Consider the following 23481-nt stretch of genomic DNA (forward strand, 5'->3'; position numbering starts at 1 on the left):
GGGATACAGCGATGGAGATCACTACCACTGGCAATTTAGGAGAGAAGCTCTAAGCTGCTTTTGTGAGGTTGTGGTTACGTTAAACAGTGACGAACAAGTAAAGAAAACAAGGGAAAATGTTACAGCAGACCTCAGCTTCTCCCTTTCCCCAGTAAATTAGTCTGGGGTTCTTAATTTTCTGACAGTGTCCTGGGTTTAAACCAGAAGGTGGCAAGGGTGGTGGAGTCCTGTGCAGTGTGGGCAGACTCAGGGATGCAGAAGAATCATAAACGGCTTCCCTCCCTGAACCCTGGAGCTTCACTTTCACAGTCGAAATGATGTTCATGATGCATATTGTTTTCCCACAGCATTTGTTTCAAGTGCTCTTACTTTAATATCTCTATTACCATATAAACCTACCTAATGCTTTGAAAAGTCACACCACATTAACACTACTTTTATATAATGTCAGAATAACAAGTAAAGCTTTCATGAAGTTTAGCAACCCAATCACGTTTGTTGGACCATTAGTAACACGTGTCTTTTCCTTCTCTCTCCATGTCTATGTTTATTTATCAATAGTATTCCTAAACAATGAACATCTTAATTTCCCAGAGGCCATATCTTAAAAACACTGTAGAGCAAAATAGCTCTACAGGAGAGTAAGAGAACATCATTTGGCTTTCATGTAGTCTGCTCTTCATAATTAAATATTGACTGTTATCCAACAACCTGCTATCTAACAGGTTGGATGGACTAGTTTTATTTTTAAGAATTAGATAAGAGAAATAAAAATTCTACTGCTTTTTTTTTTTTTTTTTTTTTTGCACTCCTCAAGTTTCTTGCTCGGTAAGAATATCAATGCCATGCTGAGCAATTCTAGTAGTGTCCACAGAGCAGCAGGGAGGAAGAAACAATCTCTGCGAAGCAAGAATGACCAATGAGACATCTTTCCAAAAGTGAGGAAGGAGTGAAGGAATGGGAAGAACAGAGACTAACTTAAGCATTTTCTCTATCCTTTGACTATTTGGAAAGCTTAATGATAAGCAACAGTACAGCAGTGTCTTTGGCATCAAAATCAAATCCCATTCAAGTTCTGTGAGCTGGGACATTTATTAAAAAAAAAAATAGTTCTTGAGATATAGTTAGTATCAGAACTCAGGGAGTCAAGAAAGTCTGTCCCAGAATGAGGCAGAAAGGTTTTTAATTTTTCCCTTAACTAACATAGTTTCGCACTTCTTCCATCTCATCAACCAATCCTGAAATGCCACACCTTACTATAGGTGCCAAGTGTGCGGTTAGCTTTAAACTTCTTGATTTTTCTTTTGTGTTTTGGTCTAGACAGAATTATCCTTGAAATAAGAAAAAGAAACAAGGTTTAAAAAAATATTGGGCTACTACTAGCACAGCATTCACTAACATGACAGAGGATGACTCACTTCACCTTAATTTTCCTAGATCAAGATATATCACTTACCTCCTCCTCTCCATCCCTCTTCAAACTCCTTGGACACATGTCTCTATCTGTCTCTTTTCATCTGTGCAGTTGGACATGCACACTCTCTTCCTTTGCCTAGGCTTTAGCTATATACAGAGGTAATGGATCATTAGGAGAGGCTGGTAGGTCTGGTGAGGGGGGGCATGGCAGCCACAGACAAGAAGGGTTGTAAATCTGCCCTTGGGCACCCTGAACCTATTGGACACCCCACATGTCACCCGCATGCCTCTGCACACTGTGCTGCATATCAGATGACAGAGGCCTCAAACCCCCACCCAGTCACAGGGAATATCAAGTTTCCTTTGGCAAGACAGATATAAAGAAAAACACATACGAGCAATATTTTCCTTCTAACATAATCAATTTCTCCTTTCTCCCACTCCAACCCCCCCAACCCTATAAACAGGATCCCGAATACATACAGCATCAATCATGTTTATCAACCATAATAAACATTAGTTCAACTAAATACTACAGCTAGAATTATTTCCACTATTTATAAAGATTTTTTCTTTCACTTATTTGGTTTTTACGTCTAAAACCAGTTCGCAACAATGCTAAGCTATGCTGAGGTATTTTATGAAGGTGCCAGAAGCTGTTACCCACAAGCATTATTCTCACAGATTAGGTACCACCATTCAAAGAGAAAAAGGGAAGGAAAAAGAGGCAAGAGATCCAGATCACAGAACTGACACATGATTCACAAGCTCACTGCTTTTAGAAAAGGCCAAGAGCAGAAAAGTCAAAATAATTTAAGAATGGAATGCCGGTTAGAAGAAATTCTAGACACAAACCAACTTCCAAGGAACCCCCCTGCCTCCTGGTAGAACTTTATTACACTAACTCTCCATGGATGAGGAGAAGGCAAAGAGATCCCATCAACCTTTAATAATGAAAGCAACTCATTTCTGCTTTTCTACTCAGGCCTGTGTGTACACTGTGGGTGCCATCATATAAGCCTAGAGTGGCTCTTAGTTTGAGAGAAACAAGCAAAGAATTATTTTTCCTCCTCAAAAGTGAAAATAATATTAAGAGAGTCTTATTTTTACAAGTCTCTGAAAATGATTTCAAAATAGCCAGGGATTTCTTTATATGAACAATATAACATGGTAAATGCTGTTCATACCCACAAATCAAAGTAAACTCATAACAGTTATGAATGAATTACTAAATCAATTTCTGCCCACTTGGATAATTATGGGTTTTAGGTCTTTTAGTATTTCCCTCCCATTAGCACTGTAATCTTGAATGTTTTCGGTTCCAATTAAGTACACTTTATACTCATCAACTTCAGCAGCCAATTTAAAGTTTCTGAACAAGCTTTCCTGCTGAGTTGCTAAGGTCCTTCTTTCTGTCTTATCAAGTGCTCAGGTAGATTGGTCAGAGTTCCTCAGGGCCAGGGCCAACTCAGGTTGCCAGCAGGAAACTGTCTTCTACACACTAGGGCAGCATTTCTCCTATCTTGGGAGAAACATGAACAGGTGTCTCTTTGCCTTCCTATTTCAATGACCTTATTTTTCTCTTGGTCAAGGAAAATTTGTGAGGATGACATTAAGAACTTAGACTGTAAACTAAAGCATTTTTTCTAACATAATATCCCTATATTTACAAATGTACCTGGCGTTTCCAGCAAGTTAAATGTTATCATTTAAGCTAAACTGAAATACTGTCAAGCAAAAACCTGTGCTTCTGGATAATAAAGAGATAATTTCTCCAATTTTCCCAAATAATTGAAGGATAGACATAATATTAAAGAGGTATAATTGTGCTTTTTTCCTAAAACAAATGATGATGTAGAACAAACTGGCAAGATGATCACACCCAAAATCTTTTAATTGATATTGTCCCTTTAAAAATATTCTATTAAAGCTCATGAAGCACAAATAGGTTGGTCCTACACAAGATGAAAGCCGGATTCCTTTGGTTCTATTTTGGAGTAATAAGTTACATAAACAGGATGGCAATGACCTTCCTGACAACAGATAAGTTTCCTCATTCTAAGGAGCTGCCTATAGAATTTCAGAGACATTCAAGCTAACAGAGCATTCTACTGATTCCTAGAACAGTAATACTGCTCCTGTGAGAAGCCTTATAGATCCTTCTGTTGTCATTCAGATTTACACAGGGTATAAATAAAGTTTCTGCCAAACTGCATTGCAAAACAGATTGAACAATTACATTCACTACTCTCCAGGCAAATATCATATCACAGGCAAATAGAGTATCCTTAAAAATGTATTTAAAATTAGTCTTTGGCTTACTATGTGTTAACTAATATTCAGGGCTGAAATAAAATCTGCATCAATGTCAGGAGGAGGAGAAAAATGAAATAACGAGCTATAATAACCTGTCTGGTGTTTCTTCTGGAAATACAGAAACTCAACCAAATGCCTTTTATTCAAACGACCCCTTTAGTTTCTAGACTCCCTCATAAAAGGCAACACTTTAGCTTAAAAGATAGATCAGTCAATTCAAAAAGCATTTGAGATCATTAAAAAAAAAGGTGCTATCAATTGAAAAGTAGCCAAGGTGTTTGTGAAATGAGACTTAGAGAATATCGAGGTGGTGATAAAGGCGGCTCTAAACTGAACGCCCACCAGCAGGTGTTAGTAGTGTGTCACGTATACATGTACAAAGTACCTTTCATTTTACAATTTAATTTTGAATATATGAAAAAGGAGAGGGAAAAATTAAAGTTATCTTCTTCTAAAGATTTTTTTTCTTCTCAATACAGCACTTATGCTGGTTTTAATGTCTATCCTCAAATGAACTACATAAAAAGGCAGCATTTCTTTCTCAAACCAACTAGAAACTACAGACAAAGGAGGGACTGACAAACCATTGGACTGACATGTAAAGTTAATATCATCTTTAAAAATCAAAGTCTGGCCAGGCGGTGGTGGCGCACGCCTTTAATCCCAGCACTCAGGAGGCATAGACAGGCGGATCTCTGGGAGTTCGATGCCAGCCTGGTCTACAAGAGCTAGTTCCAGGACAGGCTCCAAAGCTACAGAGAAACCCTGTCTCGAAAAACCAAAAAAAAAAACCCCCCCCCCCCCCCCCAATCAAAGTCTGTAGGGGAATCTTATTTATGAAAGATTCTTTTAACCATATAGGATTAAACAAAACAGCCTTTCTCTGTCCTTTTTAACTCCTTGGGCCAGGTCCCTTGAGACAATACTTACTTTGGTAGCGATTCTGGGCATTAATGCTATAACGTATGACCTGGTATGGTGGGCAATCAGCATTTCTCTCCCTGAATTCTTTCTCCTAACTTCATCACTCCCAAGGGAGGGTCTCTCTGCTAGGAGGAGAAATAGTATTGACAGCCCTATAATCATGTGCACAGATTAAGGTTAGAGTGTTAAGTCAAAATAAAGATTAAACTCACAGGAAAGAAAGAACTGATGGGGAGGAGAGAAATTATTAACTGACACAGCCATTCTATTTACACAATGACCTAAACAAACTACCTAAAAATCATGGCAATGTCTGCCCAGAGGATATTACAATTTACCAACATAGAAGATAAAAACAAGCAGCAACTTTCACATAAAATTAATCAAGAAAAATGAATAAGAAATTGTCAGTAGCATCTATCTCCTCAATGTGTTTGAACTGCACATTATAACTAGTCCATTAGTACAGCAGCTTGCTAAAATTGACTTTGGTTCAAGCTTAGTTTAAAGAACAAAACAAAACAAAACTACCCATACCGTACAAAACAGGTGGATGAGCATTTGTTAGTTTCCCTGCTTGCAGTTCATTGATTCTTAAAGAAGTTTAGGAAAAGTTAAGGGTCAGAGAAATTCGGGGGTAAAAATTCAATATCCAAGAAATAAAAGGAACTAAAGAAAAATTTAAAGGGGAACCAAAATGATTCTGACCTTTAATAATAATATGACCTTTCTCTAATTGAATCACAAAGAAAGATACACATTTGTGTCTGTGTTACTGCCTTTCTGAGCAACAGTGCAGAGAGACAAATGCACAGAATCCAAGTTTCCTATGGGCATAAGCAAAGCTATCAGAAGGAAAGTCACCTCAGCTCAGTGCAGACCACCAGAAACCGAAGCAAGCACTTAAGACACCAATGGGGACCTTAACTCCAGTAAGGGCAACTTAGATGAACTTCACTGCGATGACCCAGTCATCTGTGAAAATTCTGGTCCAGATAGTATAATAATAGGGCATTGTCAAAAGGGGAAATTTAATCTCTAAATTACCCTCATTCATCTTCATCCATTTTCACAAGCTCTTCCTTTTCAATGGGCTCATTTATGTAGTCTAGAAACACCCTGAAAACAATTACAGGAGCAAATCACTTTTTTACATCAAATAAGAGATGTATATTGTCACCAAACCTACCTAGCAGGGACATAACAAACTAGAGACACTAACAGGGTGTGAAGTTCCTGCTCAGCCTTTTTCTGAGGTTCTATAGATCCTTTGCCTAGTCAGGAAAGTGCCTCTGTCAGTCAAAGAACTGAGGAAAGTCTGAGGCTTGGAGGAGCTTCTGAGCCACTCAGCGGACAGGAAGTCTGTGACTCTAGAGCACTGGTTCTCAACCTTCCCAATGCTGTGACCCTTTAATACAGTTTCTCATGTTGTGGTCACCCACCAACCATAAAACTATTTTCATTGCTACTTCATAACTATAATTTTGCTACTGTTATGAACTGCAATGTAAATATCTGATATGTAAATAGTCTTAAGTGACCCCTGTAAAACAGCTGTTTGACTCCCCCCCCCCCCACGGGGTCGAGGCCCTGAGGTTGAGAACTTCTGCTCTAGAGGAAAAGGTGGCAGATTCAGACTCTATATATTGACCTTTTTGGGATATTAATTAGTAGAAAACAGTCCAAAAGAATTTCTTTAAGAAAACAAAAAAGGCTTGTTTCTCAGTTTCAGTAAATCAATTTGATCTTGACTAAAGGAAGTTTGGATAGAAAATTTCCATAAAATGAAAACACACAAGCAAACAAAAAAACATCAACAGTAGGAGCATTAAAAAAAAAAAAAAAGAGAGAGAGAGAGAAATCAGGAGAACCACCAAGTCAGGTGTCTGCAGTAGTCTTTGCTCTCCGGAACCAAAACCTGCCCTGCAACAGGCACAGCTGTTCCCACTGAAAGTAGCAGAAAGCAGCACTGTTGCACCACAGGGTTTGGGCCTCGGGGTTGCTCAATGATTAGGGGTGAGTGAGAACTACAGTTCAGCAGGAATTCTTCCTACACAAGAGTGCTCCAAAGGCACCACCTGATGGGGAGGAGCGTGTGTGGAGCAGGAGTGTGCACACACTGCCTTCAGCTTCTGCACCAAGCCTCTTGCATAAGTGGCAAAAGAAAATAATTTTCTAGCACCTCTGTAAGAGTCATCAAGGATAAAGAAACCAGCAAGAACATTCCTGGAAGTTAAGAATGCAATTCTCCCTTAACCCCCAAACCCTCCCTCCCCACAGTGTGGGAGCTCACTGAAATAGGATCCAGGAGCAAGAGATAAACATGTCCAATATATATATATATATATATATAAAAAAACAATAACAGAGATACAGTAATACAGGCCTGCCTAAATTGTACCAGTTAAGAAAGGAACCCCCAACACAATTGATACGATTATAAACACCTTGTTATGACTTAATGGCCTGTACAACAGACCTATAAAAATGATTTTTTGAAAAAAAAAAAAAAAAAGAAAGAAAGAAAACACAAGACACCCCTTCCTCTACTGGAACTGGTCACCCACCTTTGCTTGTCATTATGACTGCTGGAAATGGGAAGTAGTCCTTTCATTTATTTTTGTCTGTTTTGGATTTTTTGTTTCTGTTTTTTTTTTTCTTTTAAATTTTTGGTTAGAAAGTTCTCTAATCCATGAAGCAATCCTGAAAAGACATTGTTTTTTTTTCTTTTTTCTTTTTTTATAAAATTAGGCAAATGTTGTTCTGTCTCCATTCTTTTTTTTCCTGGTAAGTGTATTTTTTCTTTTCTCCATGTCTCCCTCATCTTCACAACATGGTGGGAGGAAGCCAATCACACCTGTCTGTTTCCTAACAGCTGGCAGCCCATTATGCTGCACTGGCAAAGGTCTGTGGCAGCCCGGCTCTGCACCCAGCTCACTGTGCCTTGGAGGCAGTGGTGGTGGTGGAAGCAGCCCCACCGGCAGAGGCTACTGTGAACAGAGAGTTCTGGATGGATTCAGCAGAGGTGGAGGAGGCATGAAGGCTGGCTGTAGGTGCAGAGTTCCCTGTGGAGGCTGCAGCTGCAGAAACCAAGCTTACTGGGTTGCTGGTGAGCAGAGAGAGGTTCTGAGGGTTCAGGAACAGAGGGGCAGTCACGATGTTGGGGGCTCCTCCTGCATTGGCAAATACCAGGTTCCCAGTAGCATCCAGTGACGTTATTGGAAGAGAACCACTAGAAGCAAGAGCTATAGACAAGAACCCAGAACAGAAAGAACATTAAACTTCATCCTGGAGAAGCCAAACCACCCATCAGCAAAGCTCTCCTCAGCAGCAGAGTATACTCTTCACTGACTATATACTCAATTCTAATGCTCCAATTATAATGTTATTATAATGCTATACTTAAATTACAATGCTATACTGACATCAACTCAAGTTTATTTATAATTTTGAAGCATCCAAAGAACTGGAAGTCAGTTTAATAAGTATAAGCAGGACAAATGAATGGGGAAGAATCAATCATGTTTCTATCTTTTAAGTCTCAAGTTTATGTCATTTACTTACAAAGACTTGTTAAAATCCAACAATTCTGTTTTTTCAATGAAACTGACTTAAAACTATCTCCATTCAAAAGACTACTAGTTAAAGTGACTGAGTGTTAAAAATACATTTAGCTTTTAACAACTCAGCTACCATTATGTAACACTATTTGACAAAATTTGTATAAGATGAAAGTCATCTTTCCACAGGCTTTAGTCATGAAAATTTATATATTACTAAATAAAGAAAAAGGCACAATTTAAAAATTTTGCTTTTATACTTCTAGAGGCAGAACACTTGACTCTTATGAACTGTGCAAAGAATACTGTTTATTATAGGAGGAGACACAACACACAATGATGTGTGAGTGATCTAAGGTTAAGATTTGCTAATGAATGCTGCAAAATTTTTCTATGATGCTTCCCCACAGGACATATCACTAAATGTTATTTCTAGTTGAAAGGAATCCCTGATTTTGAAAATGAGTATACATACAATATACAACCTGGAGCCCTGGTGCAGACTGACAGACGTGTCCTGGACTCAAGGCTCAGGGTCATAAAGTGACTGTACGTCTTTCTGGAGAATGCTCTACAGACACTCATGCCTTAGGAAAGGCATAAACTGTAAGCCAGAGATATGCCCTATGCAGGACTCATCCCAAATATTCTAAAGGATATTGCTGCACAATGAAAACACTACACATCCATCTAACCATCAGTCCGGACACAAGTCGGTCAAATAGAATCCAACAAACCAGCAGGGCAATGCAGGCCACAATTTGATTTCTATCTGTAGTTTAACATTGCCTACAGTAAGTATATGGTTAGACATATCACTCACTGAAACGTGCCAGGACCTGCCAGCTTGTTTTTGATCCCAATAATTCTTATTTAATTATAAAGTATTTTAAGAAAAAAAAACCCAAACAAACCCAAAAACTCTTTCAGTCCAAAAACGAATTTTCCCCAAATAAACATCTTTAGGTATAAAACTTAGATCCTGAACAAGGCAAAGTACATCCTTCACTGTATGAATAAGCATCACCTTAAGTAACAATGAGAAAAGGCTGACATGGACCCAAAAAGAACTTGGAAAAAGTATTTATAATCCAAGAACATATGTCCTACACTGATGGGAATATACAGGGGGGAAAATTTAACAAGGGTGAAAAATATCCTGGAGATCTGTGGGATGTACGCTACCATTCCAATGGCTACAGGTGGGGATAGAACTGAGGAGTTTTACTTGAAGAAGCTTGCCTTGAGATAGGTTAACATCAGGAGGAAATCTATCTTTCTATTCATAGAAAAGTGCAAATTTCTTGGAATAAATCAAATTATGTAATGTTTGTTGTTCTTACAAACTCACCTGTACATTCTTCTACAAAACTTTTTTTTACAGGACATCTTGATCTTCAGGAACAACTTAATCAGCATTCAACTCTCTCCTTACCTTAATCTCTAGCAAGGCAGATAGCCTCCAACACAGACAGACAGACAGACAGACAGACAGACAGACACACACACACACACACACACACACACTCAGGTGCAAGAAGCAAGAAAAAAAAACGCTACTGACCTTGAATAGTAGCCAGTGTACTGTTGCTCATCAGGGCTGGGCTCAGAGCCCCGCCCAGAGTTCCCGGATTGAGACTGAGTAAGGCACCTCTGCAAGTGCAAAAGAGGAGTCACTCTACTGCCACGCACACATACCTGTTATTTTGACAACATACCAAATTGATAATAAAATAATAATGATAATAAAGAAAACTTCAGCTTAGGAAAAATATGGGTATCTTTGTTACTTTCTGTATACTTTCAAATGGTTACAAGTTACTGCTTGATATTTACTTGTATAAACAAGATTATGATAGGCATAAAATATAAAACTTTTAGTCATTCTGACTTTTCTTTGAATTACTTCATTAATTTTTTTTTAGAAAAAAACTGGAAAGGATAATCCTTATTCAACAATAAAAATATAAAATTACCACACTACACTCATTGCTTCTCTATTCACAATAGCTAAGGAATAAATGAAATTAACATAAACTGATGAATGGATAATAAAACTGGTACAAATATACAATGAAATTTTATTCAGCTGTAAAGAAAAGTGAAACTTGTAGGTAAATGGAGAGAACTGGAAAACATTAAGTGAATATCCCGGGCCCAGCATGACAAAGGCTGCATGCTCTCTTTCATATGTGATTCCTAGCTTTGAATCTTTAGCTTATGTTTAACTTGGAGTAACCATAGGTTAGAAAGCCTGAAAGGGTCCATGAGATGGGGAGACAAGAGGCCTTAATAGGGTAGGAGACAGATGTGTGGTATGAAAAGAAGAGGAGGGAAATATGCGGATTAAATGTTTGAGCAGAGATGGGGTGAGGAATGGTGACAGAGAGGGAAGATGGGTCAACAAAAACTAAGGATTTATGAAAAGCCTTGTGGAAACCCCCTGTGTGTAAGCTAATTAAAACACATGATAAACAAATAACAGAAAGCCAGGCAGTGATGGCACACACCTTTCTTTAATCCCAGTACTCAGGAGGCAGAGGCAGGTGGATCTCTGTGAGTTTGAGGTCAGCCTGGTCTACAGAGTGAGTTCCAGAATAGCAAGGGTTATTACACAGAGAAAGCCTGAATTGAAAACCAAACCAAACCAAACCAAACCAAACCAAACCAAACCAAACCAAAACTCAAACAAAAACCAATGTTGTTCCCAGAAGACACAAGTTATTAAACAAAAATCTCAGTGCCATCCATGGGATCCTTCCCTACAAGTTATTGGTCTGTGAGGCTCCAGAGGCTAGCCCTCTTATTTAAAAAAAAAAAAAAAAAGTTAAAACAAACACTATAGGCTATTGCCACTGCTCTTGGTTGTCCATCATAACTAGATTTTAAGACCCTATTACTGAACACACATATACTTAGGTTGCAGTATATAGAAACATCAATCTGGAACTGACAAGGAAATTTCCTCTGCTGGCTAGCTTTCACGATGCCAAGAGGTGCTATATAAACAATGGGAGAGAAAAGATAGCAATAGTCTTATCCAATGCTAGATCTTGTATGTTACAATACTGACCAATCAGGCAAAATATATTTATTGGTACAATAGTGGTATGACTGTTCCAGGGGCAAACAACTGATTTCTGACTTGACTTGTGACCTATTCATAGAGGGAAACAGCCTGGTACTGAAAATCTAGTCAAAAGCCCATGGATGAAGAGGTCATGGCAGCAGACACCAGCTGTTGTTGTTTTATTAAATGGTTACAGCGGATTGCACTTTATAACTATGTAAATACCCGCAGATCTATGATGCTGTTAACCCGGGTCCGAGAAGTTTGTTTTTGTAATGGACAATGATAAACGCAGACTCGTAACTGGTCAAATTATTGAGTGACTGTTGAGTATGTAGCCTTAAATAGGACATCTACATCAACCTATCTTCCTAGCACCAAAACTCAGGGAGTATTGAGGAAGATGTTCCTGGGGCAGACAGGGTGTAAGAGCTGGAGCTGGGGAGTACTACTCTAAAATGCTTTCTCTACACATGACAGTGCAGTCGCACACAATGATTATCTGAATAAGATCGAGCCAGCCAAGTTAGTATGGATGGAGAAGGACTCAAAAGGCTTCATCCCCAGTTGAGGAGCTAATGGAAGTTGATGGCTGCAAAAAGAGGGGAAATAATTTTTCTTTTGTGGGGGAGGATATCTCACATTTGGTAGGTTACCCAATTCATGTGCATATAGGCACACTAATTAGATTAGCTACTTGAAGAAAAAAAAAACAGGAAACACAAAGTTGTGTGTGTATGAGAGTTCAGGGCAGTTTGGGAGGAGTGGGGAATGGATATAATCAAAATAACATTGTATACATGTATGAAATTATCAGAGAATAAAAACTATATGAAAATATATAAAACCAGACATGGCTTTACTCAAGTTTTATCCATTTTTGAGAATAAGAAAGAGGGTAAACTACAATTTAATGAAGAAAGCTTAAGACTATGGAGAATTCTGAGCTCTCTTCCTGGCTCTTACGGCTGAGTCACTCACTGACTCAGTCCTGTGTCATCACGTGGAAATGGTAGTGTGGCTACTTAGAAACTCATGTTCATATCTGTAATCAAAGCAGTCCAGCTCAGATTTGCTGTTCATTTAAGACAGTGATGAAAACTCTTCCCTATGAGTTACAGTAATGGGTTTCTAGTTGTATGGTGGTTTGAAAGAAAACAGCACCCTGCAATGGGAGTGGCACTATTAGGTGTTGTGGTTTTGTATGAGTAGGTGTGGTTTTGTAGGAGGAAGTGTGTCACTGTAGGGGTGGGCTTTGAGGCCTCCTTTGCTCAAGCTATGCTCCGCTCAGTGTAGTAGATAATTCACTTCCTGTTTTCCTGTGGATCAAGATGTAGAACTCTCAGTTCCTTCTCCAGCACCATGCCTGCTTACATGCCAATATGTTACCCATCAAGAAGATAATGGACTGAACCTCTAAGACAGTAAACCAGTCTCAATTATAAGTTTTCCTTTACAAAAGTTGCTGAGGTCATGATGTCTCTTCACAGTGACTGAAACCCTAACTAAGAGATTCTGTTTTGAATGCAAATGGAATTGGAAAGTTTCTTACCCAGCAGCAAACTGTGAGGGTGCCATCAGGCCTGGGTTGAGTCCTGCAGCAGCAGCCATGGCAGCAAGACTGGCATTTGCTGGCAACTGTGCAGCTCCTTGGAGAGCAGCAGCAGCTGCTGTTTGCAAGCCAGATGCTGTCACCATCACCTGGCTGGCCCCGAGAGGAGAGGGAAGAGGCGTGGAGGTGGTCTGTGTTGTGCTGGTCTCACTGGCACTAGAGGCCTCAGAGGTGGAGGCTGAGGCAGAAGGGGAGGGACTCAAAGAGGGAGATGTGACTGCTGAGGAAGCAGGGGGTGCTGTAGAAATCACGGTGGCTGTGTTGTTGGATGTGGTGTCTGTAGTGCCTGAAAAGAGAATCAGATTAGGAAATGACCTTCTGTAAATGTGTTTGGAAAACTAGTCATTTCATTCAATATCTTGAATCAAGGCGATTATTAACCTACTACCCATTAATCCTTAATTTTTCGTTTTCTTAAGAATAACCTAGTTTTCTAGATATATTTCTACAGATAATAATAATGATGATAATAATAACAACCATTTAAAAACCAAAGCTATCAGTCCTTCTTTAAGAGACAAGAGCAATAACACAACTCTGAAAGAAACAAGCCTCTCCCCTCCTCCAGCATCATTGTTCTATTAAAAAAAAAGAAAAAAAGAAAATGAGGGGCTGGAGATATGGCTTGTTAGGTTAAGAGCATTGGCTGCTCTTGCATAGGACCCAAGTTTGACTCCTAACACTAACATGGAAGCACACAACCATCTATAACTCTAGTTTCAGGAGAATCTGATGCCCTCTTCTGGCTTCCAAAGACACCAGACACAATTATACCAGCGTTGGTATTATGAAGCCTAACCCCCTTCATTATGTCTTCATAAATCTACAGGACCAAACAGTGCCCTGTTGCTGTGGTGAACCTGTCTGGTAGACTCAAAAGTACTTCCCCAGTTGCATCCTCTTCTAAAACCTAGCCCCTTGTTTTACAGGAAGATAAATGTACTTTCTTATTTCTCTTCTACAGGCAAAAACGTTTCAATGTACTTTGAATCTTTTCTTGACCAATTTCCATTTTATGAAACCTAATTTTTCCGGTAATGTTAAGTTCTAAAACTGCCCATTTTCACAAAACCGCAAGTCTTGAGGTCAAAAAGCTTAAATTATTACACTTTCCTCTTCACTGCATAATCAAATAAATCAGCACCTTGCTATGTCTTGTAGGCTTACTAGGACAATACTAGCCAAATTAGTGCATTTAATCTAGGCTAGGAAGTGATGAGTTCAGAAACTATCCAGGGTTATCTAGTTGTAATATATTACCCAAATCCTAGGTAGGTATCTCCAATTTGAGTATCATGAAACCACTATGACATAAAATATCAACATGATCTTTAAATAAATCCTCCCAGCCATAGAGTCATGTTCTAATTCATATACCTCCTTTATGCTCCAAATTCTTGGCAATTTAATTTACCTGAGCACTCTACGCAGGCTTTTGGGGCCTTAGCACCCTTCACAAGATGGTCTCACATGTCTTACAGGGTACTTAGTAGGCATTAGATCCAAGCACAAGTAGGATACCTAGCACCTGTTTTCCACCCTTTTCTCTTTAAAAAAAAAAAAAAAAAAAAAACCCAGCTTATTGAAGTATAATTTATATTCTATAAAACTTGCCCAATTAAGTGTAAAGCTCAATAACTTTTTATCAATTTCCAGAGTTCTTTAACTCTCACACAATCCAGACTGTAACACTTGCACCACCAAAAATTGAGATCCCTCACTCCTACTTGTAGCCACTTGCCAACCCTATCCTGCCTCCACAGACTGGTATTATCTTTTAACATTTCACATACATGGAATTGAACAATATGTGATTTTGCGCATCTTAGGCTATTACTTTTAGTGTTTCACTACAGTGAAACAGAGTCAACACTTAGCTTTCTGAGGATGAATTCTACTCAATGGTGCAGATATGCTGTGTGAGCTTTGGCTTGTTTCCAGTATGGGGTTGTTATAAATATGCACACACAAGAGTTATGGTGTGGATATGTTTTCATCTTCTTGAGGAAACTGATTCACTGGATGATATATCTATATTTCTAACTTACAAAGAAAATGCTAAAGTGTTTTCCACAGTGACTGTACCACGTTACATTCTCCTACGTCATGCACTATGAACTGTAGTTTTTCTGATCCTCAAACCTCATCTATCTTTTGATTGCAGGCATTCTATGAAGTATGTTTTAAATTTCCCTAACAAGCAATTCTGTTGAGCATCTTTTTCCTGTGCTGTTTTCACTTGTGTACCTTCTTTAATAAAGTATCCACTTAAATGTTCTGGGCTGTATTTTTACTATTGAGCTTTGACAGTTTTTAGTATATTCCATATATTATTTCTTTTTTAAAAGACACATGTTCTTTAACAAACATTTTCTTCCAATCTTTGTCTTGTGTTTTCATTCTCCTCAAGATGTCTTCTATAGCACAACAAACTTTGTTTTTTATGATCTTCTATTATCTTTTGTGTTTGTGTGTGTATGAGTATAGATATCCACAGAGGCCCGAAGAGGACACTGGACTCCTTGGAGCTGGAGTTAAAGGTAGTTGTGAAATACCCACCAAAGGTACTAAGAACTGAACTCAGGTTCTCTGCAAGAGTAGCAAGTGCTCTTGATTGCCGAGCCGTCTCTCCAGCACTGATTTGTAGGTGATGTATCTATGAGTCCTTTGCAGTACAAAATCATAAAGACTGCCTACAATTTCTTAGAAGTTCTATGGATACATCAGTCATCTGATCCATTTTACTTGCCATGCAAAAGAACCTTAAATAGTCTTTGTGCATTTTGGCACCCAACTGTTGCAGAAACATTTGTTAGGGACTTTGAATTGTCTTAGCTATTTGTCAAAAATTAACAAAGGATAAATTTAAGCCTCCTCCCAATTGAGAGCTTTGTTTCATGTAATCTACTTTATGAACAGTTTATTCTTGCCTTGATTACTTGTATCTTTATATTTAGCTTTTGAAACCTGGTTATGTATATCCTCTAAGTTCATTCTTCTCAAGTTCTTTTCATATATATTTAAAAATAGATCCCCGTTATATTTATTTTAGAATAAGGTATCAGTTTATTGTTTGAAGTATGGCTATTGAATAGGAAATAAATCAATTAAGCTAGAGACAGACAAGTGTTGTTTTAAGAATGCTGAAATATGAAATGTCTCTTAGAAGTTAATCTCAGGCCAGAGAATAACAGCAAAATATTTGCCATACAAACATGAATACCATGTCTCATCCCTAGAAAGCATGTACACAAACACACACTTGCACACACAAGCACACAGTGTACACAATGCCAGGTGAGGTGCTGTGGGCTTTTTAATTCCAGTGCTGGGGAAGTGGTAACAAAGCCCTGGGGCTTGCTGGTCAGCTAGCTCAGCCAAATTAGTGAGAACCAGGTCCCAATAAGAGACTTGTCTCAGGGGAAGGTGGGAGGAGAAGGGAGGGCAGACAGAGAAGAGGAGGGGAGAAGAGGAGGAGGGAGAGAAACGGGCAGTCAAGATGGGGAAGGACAGAGAGGGAGAACATGGAAAGAGATTTCTTGATTGAGAGAAGCATTGTGGGGCTAGCAAGAAACCTAGAGAAATCCCAGGAATCCACAAGATGACCCCAGCTAAGACCCTAAGCAATAGTAGCGAAGGTGCCTGACCCTGTAGTCAAGACTGATGACTACCTTCACCCAGCAACTGATGGAAGCAGATGCAGAGATCCACAGCAAGCACTGAACTGAGCTCCCAAAGTTCAGTCAAAGAGAAGGAGAAGTGATAATATGAGCAAAGGGTCAAGACTACGATGGGGATACCCACTGAAACAGTTTACCTGAGCTAATGGGAGCTCACTGATTCTGGCCAGACAGCAGGGGGACCAGCATAGGACCAAATTAGGTCCTCTGAATGTGGGTGTCAGTTGTTTAGCTGGGACAGACTGTAGAGACCAGGATTTATCCCTACTGCTTGTACTGGCTTTTTTTTTTTTTTTTTTTGTAGCCATTCGCTTTGGAGGGATAGCTTGCTCAGCTTAGATATAGATATAATGTGGAGGGGCTTGGTCCTGCCTCAAAGCAATGCCCTAGACTTTGTTGACACCCCTTGGGAAGCCTTACTCCCTTTGAGGATTGGTGGGGAGGGAAGGTGGAGGGAGCGGGAACTGGGATTAGAATGTAAAATGAGAAAAGTTTTTTTTTAAAGAAAAAAAAATATATATATAGAGAGAGACTTGCCTCAAAAAAAAAAAAAAAATAAAGAGCTATCCTTAGGAGTAGCATTTGAGGACTGACTTCCAGTCTCCACATGCATGTGCATCAGCATACACGTGTAAACACACATGCACAAGAATTTAGTTTCAGCTACTTACTAGTTTTCTACATAAATTCTGCATAAATTATTTTCTTACTATCATTTTTGGACCACTTTCTTAGAGTACATACAAACACAACTGATTTCATATGTTGGTTTTGTATCACACAACAATAGGACAATGCGAATAAGGGCAGTTTAAGTTCTCCCCTTACTAAACTGGCTGTTACAATGTTAATGGTGAAACAAATTAAAAGATCAGGAGAACAAATGTCCTCAGCAGAAGCTATTAGTCTTTGGTCATTTAAGTATGCTTTTTGCTGCAGATTTTGAGTAGCTGCTCTTGATCTGTAGAAGCAGCTTCTTCTGTTTCAGGTCAAAGAGCTTTTATCAAGAATGGGTTTGGATTTATTAAATACTTTTTATTCAACTCTCCAGGATTTATCTCAATTCAATTTCTATTTCTATTTTTCAATATGTTAATTGGTGTTCAGATACTGAACTGACTATGTATTCTTGGGGTAAATTCCCCAGTCATGATGAATAATCTTCTTTTATACGTTGTCAGTTTTGATCTGCAAAGATATTCTTTTCCTTTCCCCTTCTTTCCTTCCCTTTCTCATTACTGGAGATTGAACTCAGGAACTTTCACATGACAGACAGGTGGTCAACAATTCTCAGCTTCATTTGCAAAGATTTAGTGGAGAATTTAAAATATTTTCATGAGGGCTATGAGTCTGTACTTTTTCCTAATGTATTTATCTAGCTTTTATATCAGAGCATTGCTTGCTTTGTTCAAAATAGCTTTCTCTTCTTTGTATTTCAAAAATATCTGATTAAAAAAGAAATTAACAAAAAGTTCCACAGAACACTATTAAAATCATCAGGGGTTGGGCTTTTATTTGTTAAGTTTTTAATTAATTATTGCTCAACTGCTTTTGGTCTATTGACAATCTGTTAGTTCCTAAGTTATATGTCATTTCAATCTACATGCTCTTTGTTTAGAGAGAAGTCATCCCAAGAACTCCAATTTGCCACATTGTACAGCAGTTCTAAGTATAAACCCTAAAGAACTGAAAATACATGCTCACACACAAACCTGAATATGAAATTCACAGCAGTAGTACTAAAAATAACTAAAACCTGCTACTACTTCAATGCTATTGACTCATAGATAGTAAACAAAATGCTGCACATCCACCGAATGGAATACCATTCAGCACTGAAAGGGAAGTACTTATATATTTTACAATATTGATAAAGTTAGAAAACACGCTAAATGAAAGAAGTCTGACACACTGAAAGGGCCACTTACTTATATGAATTCATTTCTATAAATGCTCAAAGTAGGCGATACAATGAGATAGAGTAGAAGAATAATGCCTGGATAGGGGGAGGAATAATAATTTACCGACTTATTCTCTGAAGTGATGGAATTATTCCAGTATTAGGTAATTATAACAGTTCCACATGTTTTCAGTATATCAAAACCCATTGAACACTTAAAATTATATACTAAAAAATGTGAGCTATAAGCGGAACATGTGCCTTTAATTCTAGCTATTTGGGAGGCTAAAATAGGATTGAGGTCAAGGATAGCCCCATCTCAAAACACAACAAAACAAAATCATGAACTATATCCTAATTATAACATTTTCATTATGTTTTTTGTTTGCTTCTGAGGCAGGTTCTATGTAGCCCTGGCTGTCCTGAATCTCATTATGCATACCAGACTGGTTTTGAATTTAGATATCCACTTGCCTCTGCTCCTGAGTGCTTGGATTAAAGATGTGGGACACCACACTGTTCTATTCTGGTTCTGTTAGTTACTGATTTTGATGATATTCATTGTTTTCTTTTTTCTTGATTGCAGATGAATTTGTTAATTTTTAGTTACATTGTTTTTCCCCTGACTTACTTCATTATTTTTTGCTGTAATTCTTGTCATTTGCCCTTTCTGCTTACATTGGGACTAATTTTTTCTATATGATGATTTTTAATTTTTTTTTTCAAGAAAGGGTCTCACTATTTGCCTAAGCTAGCCTTGCACTAATTCTCTTCTTGCCAAGGGTTACAGTCATAGGTATGCAGTTGATTCCTACTTGCTATACTCCCAGAAGCTTAACTGTTTCTCTGGTGTCTCTGTCAATGGGGACTGGCTGTCCTGATGACTGGCCCTCCCTGCTTGGATCACACTGCATCACTACTGCGTCTGTGATGCTTCATTTTCAATTTTAACATTTTTCTTAATTTCTTGATTTCTACTTTGGCATAAACTTCCAGTTTAATTTCCAAATATTTGAGGATACCACAAATATTTGTTGTTGATTTCCAAAAGGACAATACATATTACACAATTTTAATTATTTAAATTCACAGGGTCTTGACCATATGTTAATTTCCAAATAACCGAGATTTGTCAAGTTTTTTTTTTTTTCTCCTGTTGATTTCTATAAAGACAACATAGCAGGGTGTGGTGGCACACCTTTAATCTCAGCACCCATGAGGCAGAGGCAGGTGGATTTCTGTGAGTTTAAGGCCACCCTAATCTATATATTGAGTTCCATGTCAGCTGGGGTTACATAGTGAGACCCTGTCTTTAAAAACAAACAAACAACCCCCCCAAAAGTGGCTAGAGGGATGGTTCAGTGCTTAAGAGCACTGGCTGCTCTTCTAGAGGAGCCAGGTTCAATTCCCAGCACCCAGATTGATAGCTCACAAATATCTGTGACTCCAGTCCAGAGGCTGACTGCCTCACACAGACATACAGGCAGACAAAACACAAATGCACATAAATTAAAATATAGACACGCACACTCTATGATTTTAACCCTTTAATTTACTGAGCTGTGTTTCCTGGTTGAAAGTGTCCTGAAAGAAGGATGTCCCAGGTAAACGTGAAAAGGTAGTTTTTACACAGGCATGATAGCTAGGTCAAGTTGGTTGATAATTTTCAAGTATTGCATATCTTTGATAATATTTTGACATAGTTCAAATTAATCATTACAAGTGGAGTATTGTTGAACTATCCATTTCTTTTAATTCTGTTCATTTTTCCTACCTGTATCTTGGACCTCCATTGTTAGGTAACTAATTCAAATTGCTACTATCTTCCTGAGAAATACATTTGCATCATTATGAAACATTTTAGAAAGATAACTGGAGACAGAACACTCATAGGTGACTGTAGTTTTGCGGTACTTCTTTTTGGAGGAGTGCTATCTTATATCCACTCTAGGAATGTTTGCCAGGACTGTTTATGTGCTAAGCACATGAAAAAGTGAAGACAAATACATCATTTAGCAAGTAGCCAGCAGTGGTGGAGCACACCCTTAATCCCAGCACTTGGGAGGCAGAGGCAGGAGAATCTCTGTGGGTTTGGGGCCAGCCTGGTCTACAAAAGAGCTAGTTCCAGGGCAGGCGCCAAAGCTACAGAGAAACCCTTTCTGGGGAAAAAAAAAAAATCACGTGTTTTATTATAAAGTGGTAGACGGAGAAAATATTTTTTCCATGTTTCTTAAACCCCATTCCAAATGGCATTAAAGAAACATACAAAGGAATGAGAATTCCAGGGATAGGAAAGAGGACAAAACGGGTAGTGGTAGAGAAACCAATCATAGGACAGTTAGTGAAGGAGAAGGTTATGATTGAGGTGGGAATTAATCCCTTTGTTGGAGCTCCAAGAGAAGTACAAACTCAGAGTTGCCATACATCAAGGCAGGAGAAGGAGAATGAAGAAGACTGATTATTATGGAACTGTTCATACACTAGCTCTGGCAGTGGGCTTGCCCATCTGTCTTCAGATCTTGCATATGAGCTGAGTTAATATTATCAACTACTCAAAGAAAAGAAAGAAATCCAACTGAGAAATTGAGGATTCAAGTGTAGGTAACAAGCAAACAAAGTACCTGCTTTGGTGAAGTGTTAGTGCACTGGGTAGCAATTTCCTCTGAGATAAGCCTCTACTGTGGAGTGAAGCTCGTTAAAGCACAGGGTGTTCTAAAAGGAGTTTACAAACAGTCCATCTGGTAGAGAAGAAGTTCTTTAAGCTCAGGAAGTAAACAACCCAAAGCTTTTAGAAGTCCCTAAAACTGACCAGATACACTAGGGCCCTCACAGCAAGCATATAAAAGAACTTGCTGAGAGACACTCAGTCAAGCCACCCAAAAGAAATAGAAATAAGCTGAGCAGCTTAGAGAGGACACACTGCAACCTGTCAAACTCTGCAGGCTGTGTACTACAGTCCACACTCCCAGCTTTTGTGAGTTGTCCCATGCTGGGGTGGGCTTTAGGTGATATAGCTGACTTTGAGTCATTTCTGTTCCTCTAACTACTCTCTCACCCATGTTCCTGTAAGAAACACCAAGTTGGACTCTGTGGTACCCTTACTCTGGTCTGTCATTAGTTTACAATCTAAGGTAGACAGATGTTTGTTCACGTCTTCTTCCCAGGAATAGTGTCACTAAGTTTTTAAAAACTGTGTATGCCTATTTTATGAGATGAAATTCTCAATGAGGCTTAACAGTCAAGAGTTCACAAAATGCTGTTTATATTACATAAAAACCTAACATTTTCTAATGGCTTAGAAAAATAGTATGAAGTCATCTACTGAATTTTTATGGCATGGTAAAGTCACATAACTGAAGAGGCATTATGAACCTAAAACATAAATTTATAAAGAAGTCTTTAACTCCAGATTAAGTTAAATTTGCTCATGAAATATCATAAAGCAATCTAATAGCTTACTAGCATATAATAAATAATTAGTATAACTTATGTATTATAAAAAATTTGATGACAATCCTGAATCATTTTAAATGCTTTGGGAAAGATTTTGTTCAGAGGAGGCCAAAGGAAAATATTTATTCATCTTATTATGAATATATCAGGCAATAAGCTGGGCATCAGAAAGAGCACAGTACTTCTTTAGAAGTAGACACAAAGGCACCAGGTTGATGGTGCACATCATTAAACACAGCACTAGGGAGGCAGAGGCAGGCAGATCTCTATGAGTTCGAGGCCAGTTTGGTCTACAGAGCTAATTTCAAGACAGCCAGGGCTGTACAGAGAAAATTTGTCTTGAACCCCCGCCCCTCAAAAAAGAAGTACAAAACCTATTGGGAAAGACAGATTTGTCAAAATAGATTGAATAATGAGTAAATGACAACTTTTAACTTCCTGGAGAAGGAGAAGATAAAGAATACTTCCAAGAGAATCTGATACATAAGCCAGAGTAGCTTATCAACATCACACCAAGAACTGAGCACTACGATGGGCATTTCAAGAGGCAGGAAATAATTACAGTGATATGGATGGAGTTTGCCCATGTGTTGGGTGGGGTAGGCAAAGGTCTAGTATAGAAGTGCTCAATACAAATGATTTTATATGTTTCTTTAAATGTAAAAAAACATTACTACTGAAGGTTTGCAAAGAAAGGAATCACCTAAATAAGGATGTTTCAAAAAATAAGTTTGAAAACAATGTAGGAGATGGGTTAACAGAAGAAAAAACAATTTTAAATGTTTTCCTTTTTTTTAGCTGGTCCAGTGGTGCACACCTTTAATCCCAGCGCTCAGGAGGTAGAAGCAGGTGTGATCTGAGTTCAAGGACAGCCAGGGCCTGGTCTTAAAATAACACACACACAGACACACACACACACACACAGATAGAGCATATGTGTTTGTATGTATGTGGAAGGAGGCCTGAAACTGGAACATCTGGCTAGCCTGGCTACCAGCTTGTTCTGGGGAATCTCTTTCTGTTTCCCCAGCACTGGGATTAGGGATGGGTTGCTAAGCCCACTTGACTTTTAAGTGTGCACTTTGTATCTGGACTCTAGTTTTCATGATCATGCTCACTGAGCAATATCCCTAGACCCCTAGAAATAGATTTTTTAAAAAAGCAATTCGTAACTTAAGTAGCACCTTCATTATTTGGTAGGCCTTCTACTTACCTGTAAGAGAGAGATTAGTCACTGCAGCGCTGGTTAAGGGAAGGACAGGGTTGACTGTGAGGGTAGTTGCTGTACTGTTTGTCACAAGGCTTGGAGTGGTTGCCACCTAGAGGTCAGATAAAAAGAAAAAAAATGCATGTTAACATAAGCAGAATTGAAATGGGCCTTAAATTTGAATAACATTGAGTCAGACAGACTACATAAAAATCAGCCAGAAATAGTATAACTGTCAAGATTACCTAAACAAGAGAACTATTTGGTAGCATCAGTGCTTATATTGTTTTTACTTTGATTTTGTGGCTGTATGATTGATTGTCTTGTTTTTATTCTTAACTAA

The 23481-nt window shown here is 38.5% G+C and overlaps 1 protein-coding gene across 7 annotated transcripts in view; it reads right to left on the minus strand.

The window, feature by feature from the left end:
- Positions 1-521: 521 nt before the first annotated feature.
- Positions 522-23481, minus strand: part of Pou2f1 (POU class 2 homeobox 1) — a 138622-nt gene continuing 115662 nt past the window's right edge. For 6 of the 7 annotated variants that reach the window (XM_050158342.1, XM_050158337.1, XM_050158340.1 and 3 more), the window contains 4 exons: positions 23145-23250; positions 12839-13184; positions 9781-9869; positions 522-7901 (listed from right to left, as the gene is read on the minus strand). In XM_050158342.1, the coding sequence (XP_050014299.1) occupies positions 7591-7901; positions 9781-9869; positions 12839-13184; positions 23145-23250 (852 nt within the window). In that variant the 3' untranslated portion in view covers positions 522-7590. The remainder of the gene's footprint in view (positions 7902-9780; positions 9870-12838; positions 13185-23144; positions 23251-23481) is intronic. The other variant, XR_007594639.1, reaches the window with a different exon arrangement.

The sequence above is a fragment of the Alexandromys fortis genome, unplaced genomic scaffold (genome assembly GCF_014885135.2).
Source record: "Alexandromys fortis isolate MF-2015 unplaced genomic scaffold, M_Fortis_MF-2015_v1.1 scaffold_97, whole genome shotgun sequence".
Taxonomy (NCBI): Eukaryota; Metazoa; Chordata; class Mammalia; order Rodentia; family Cricetidae; genus Alexandromys; species Alexandromys fortis.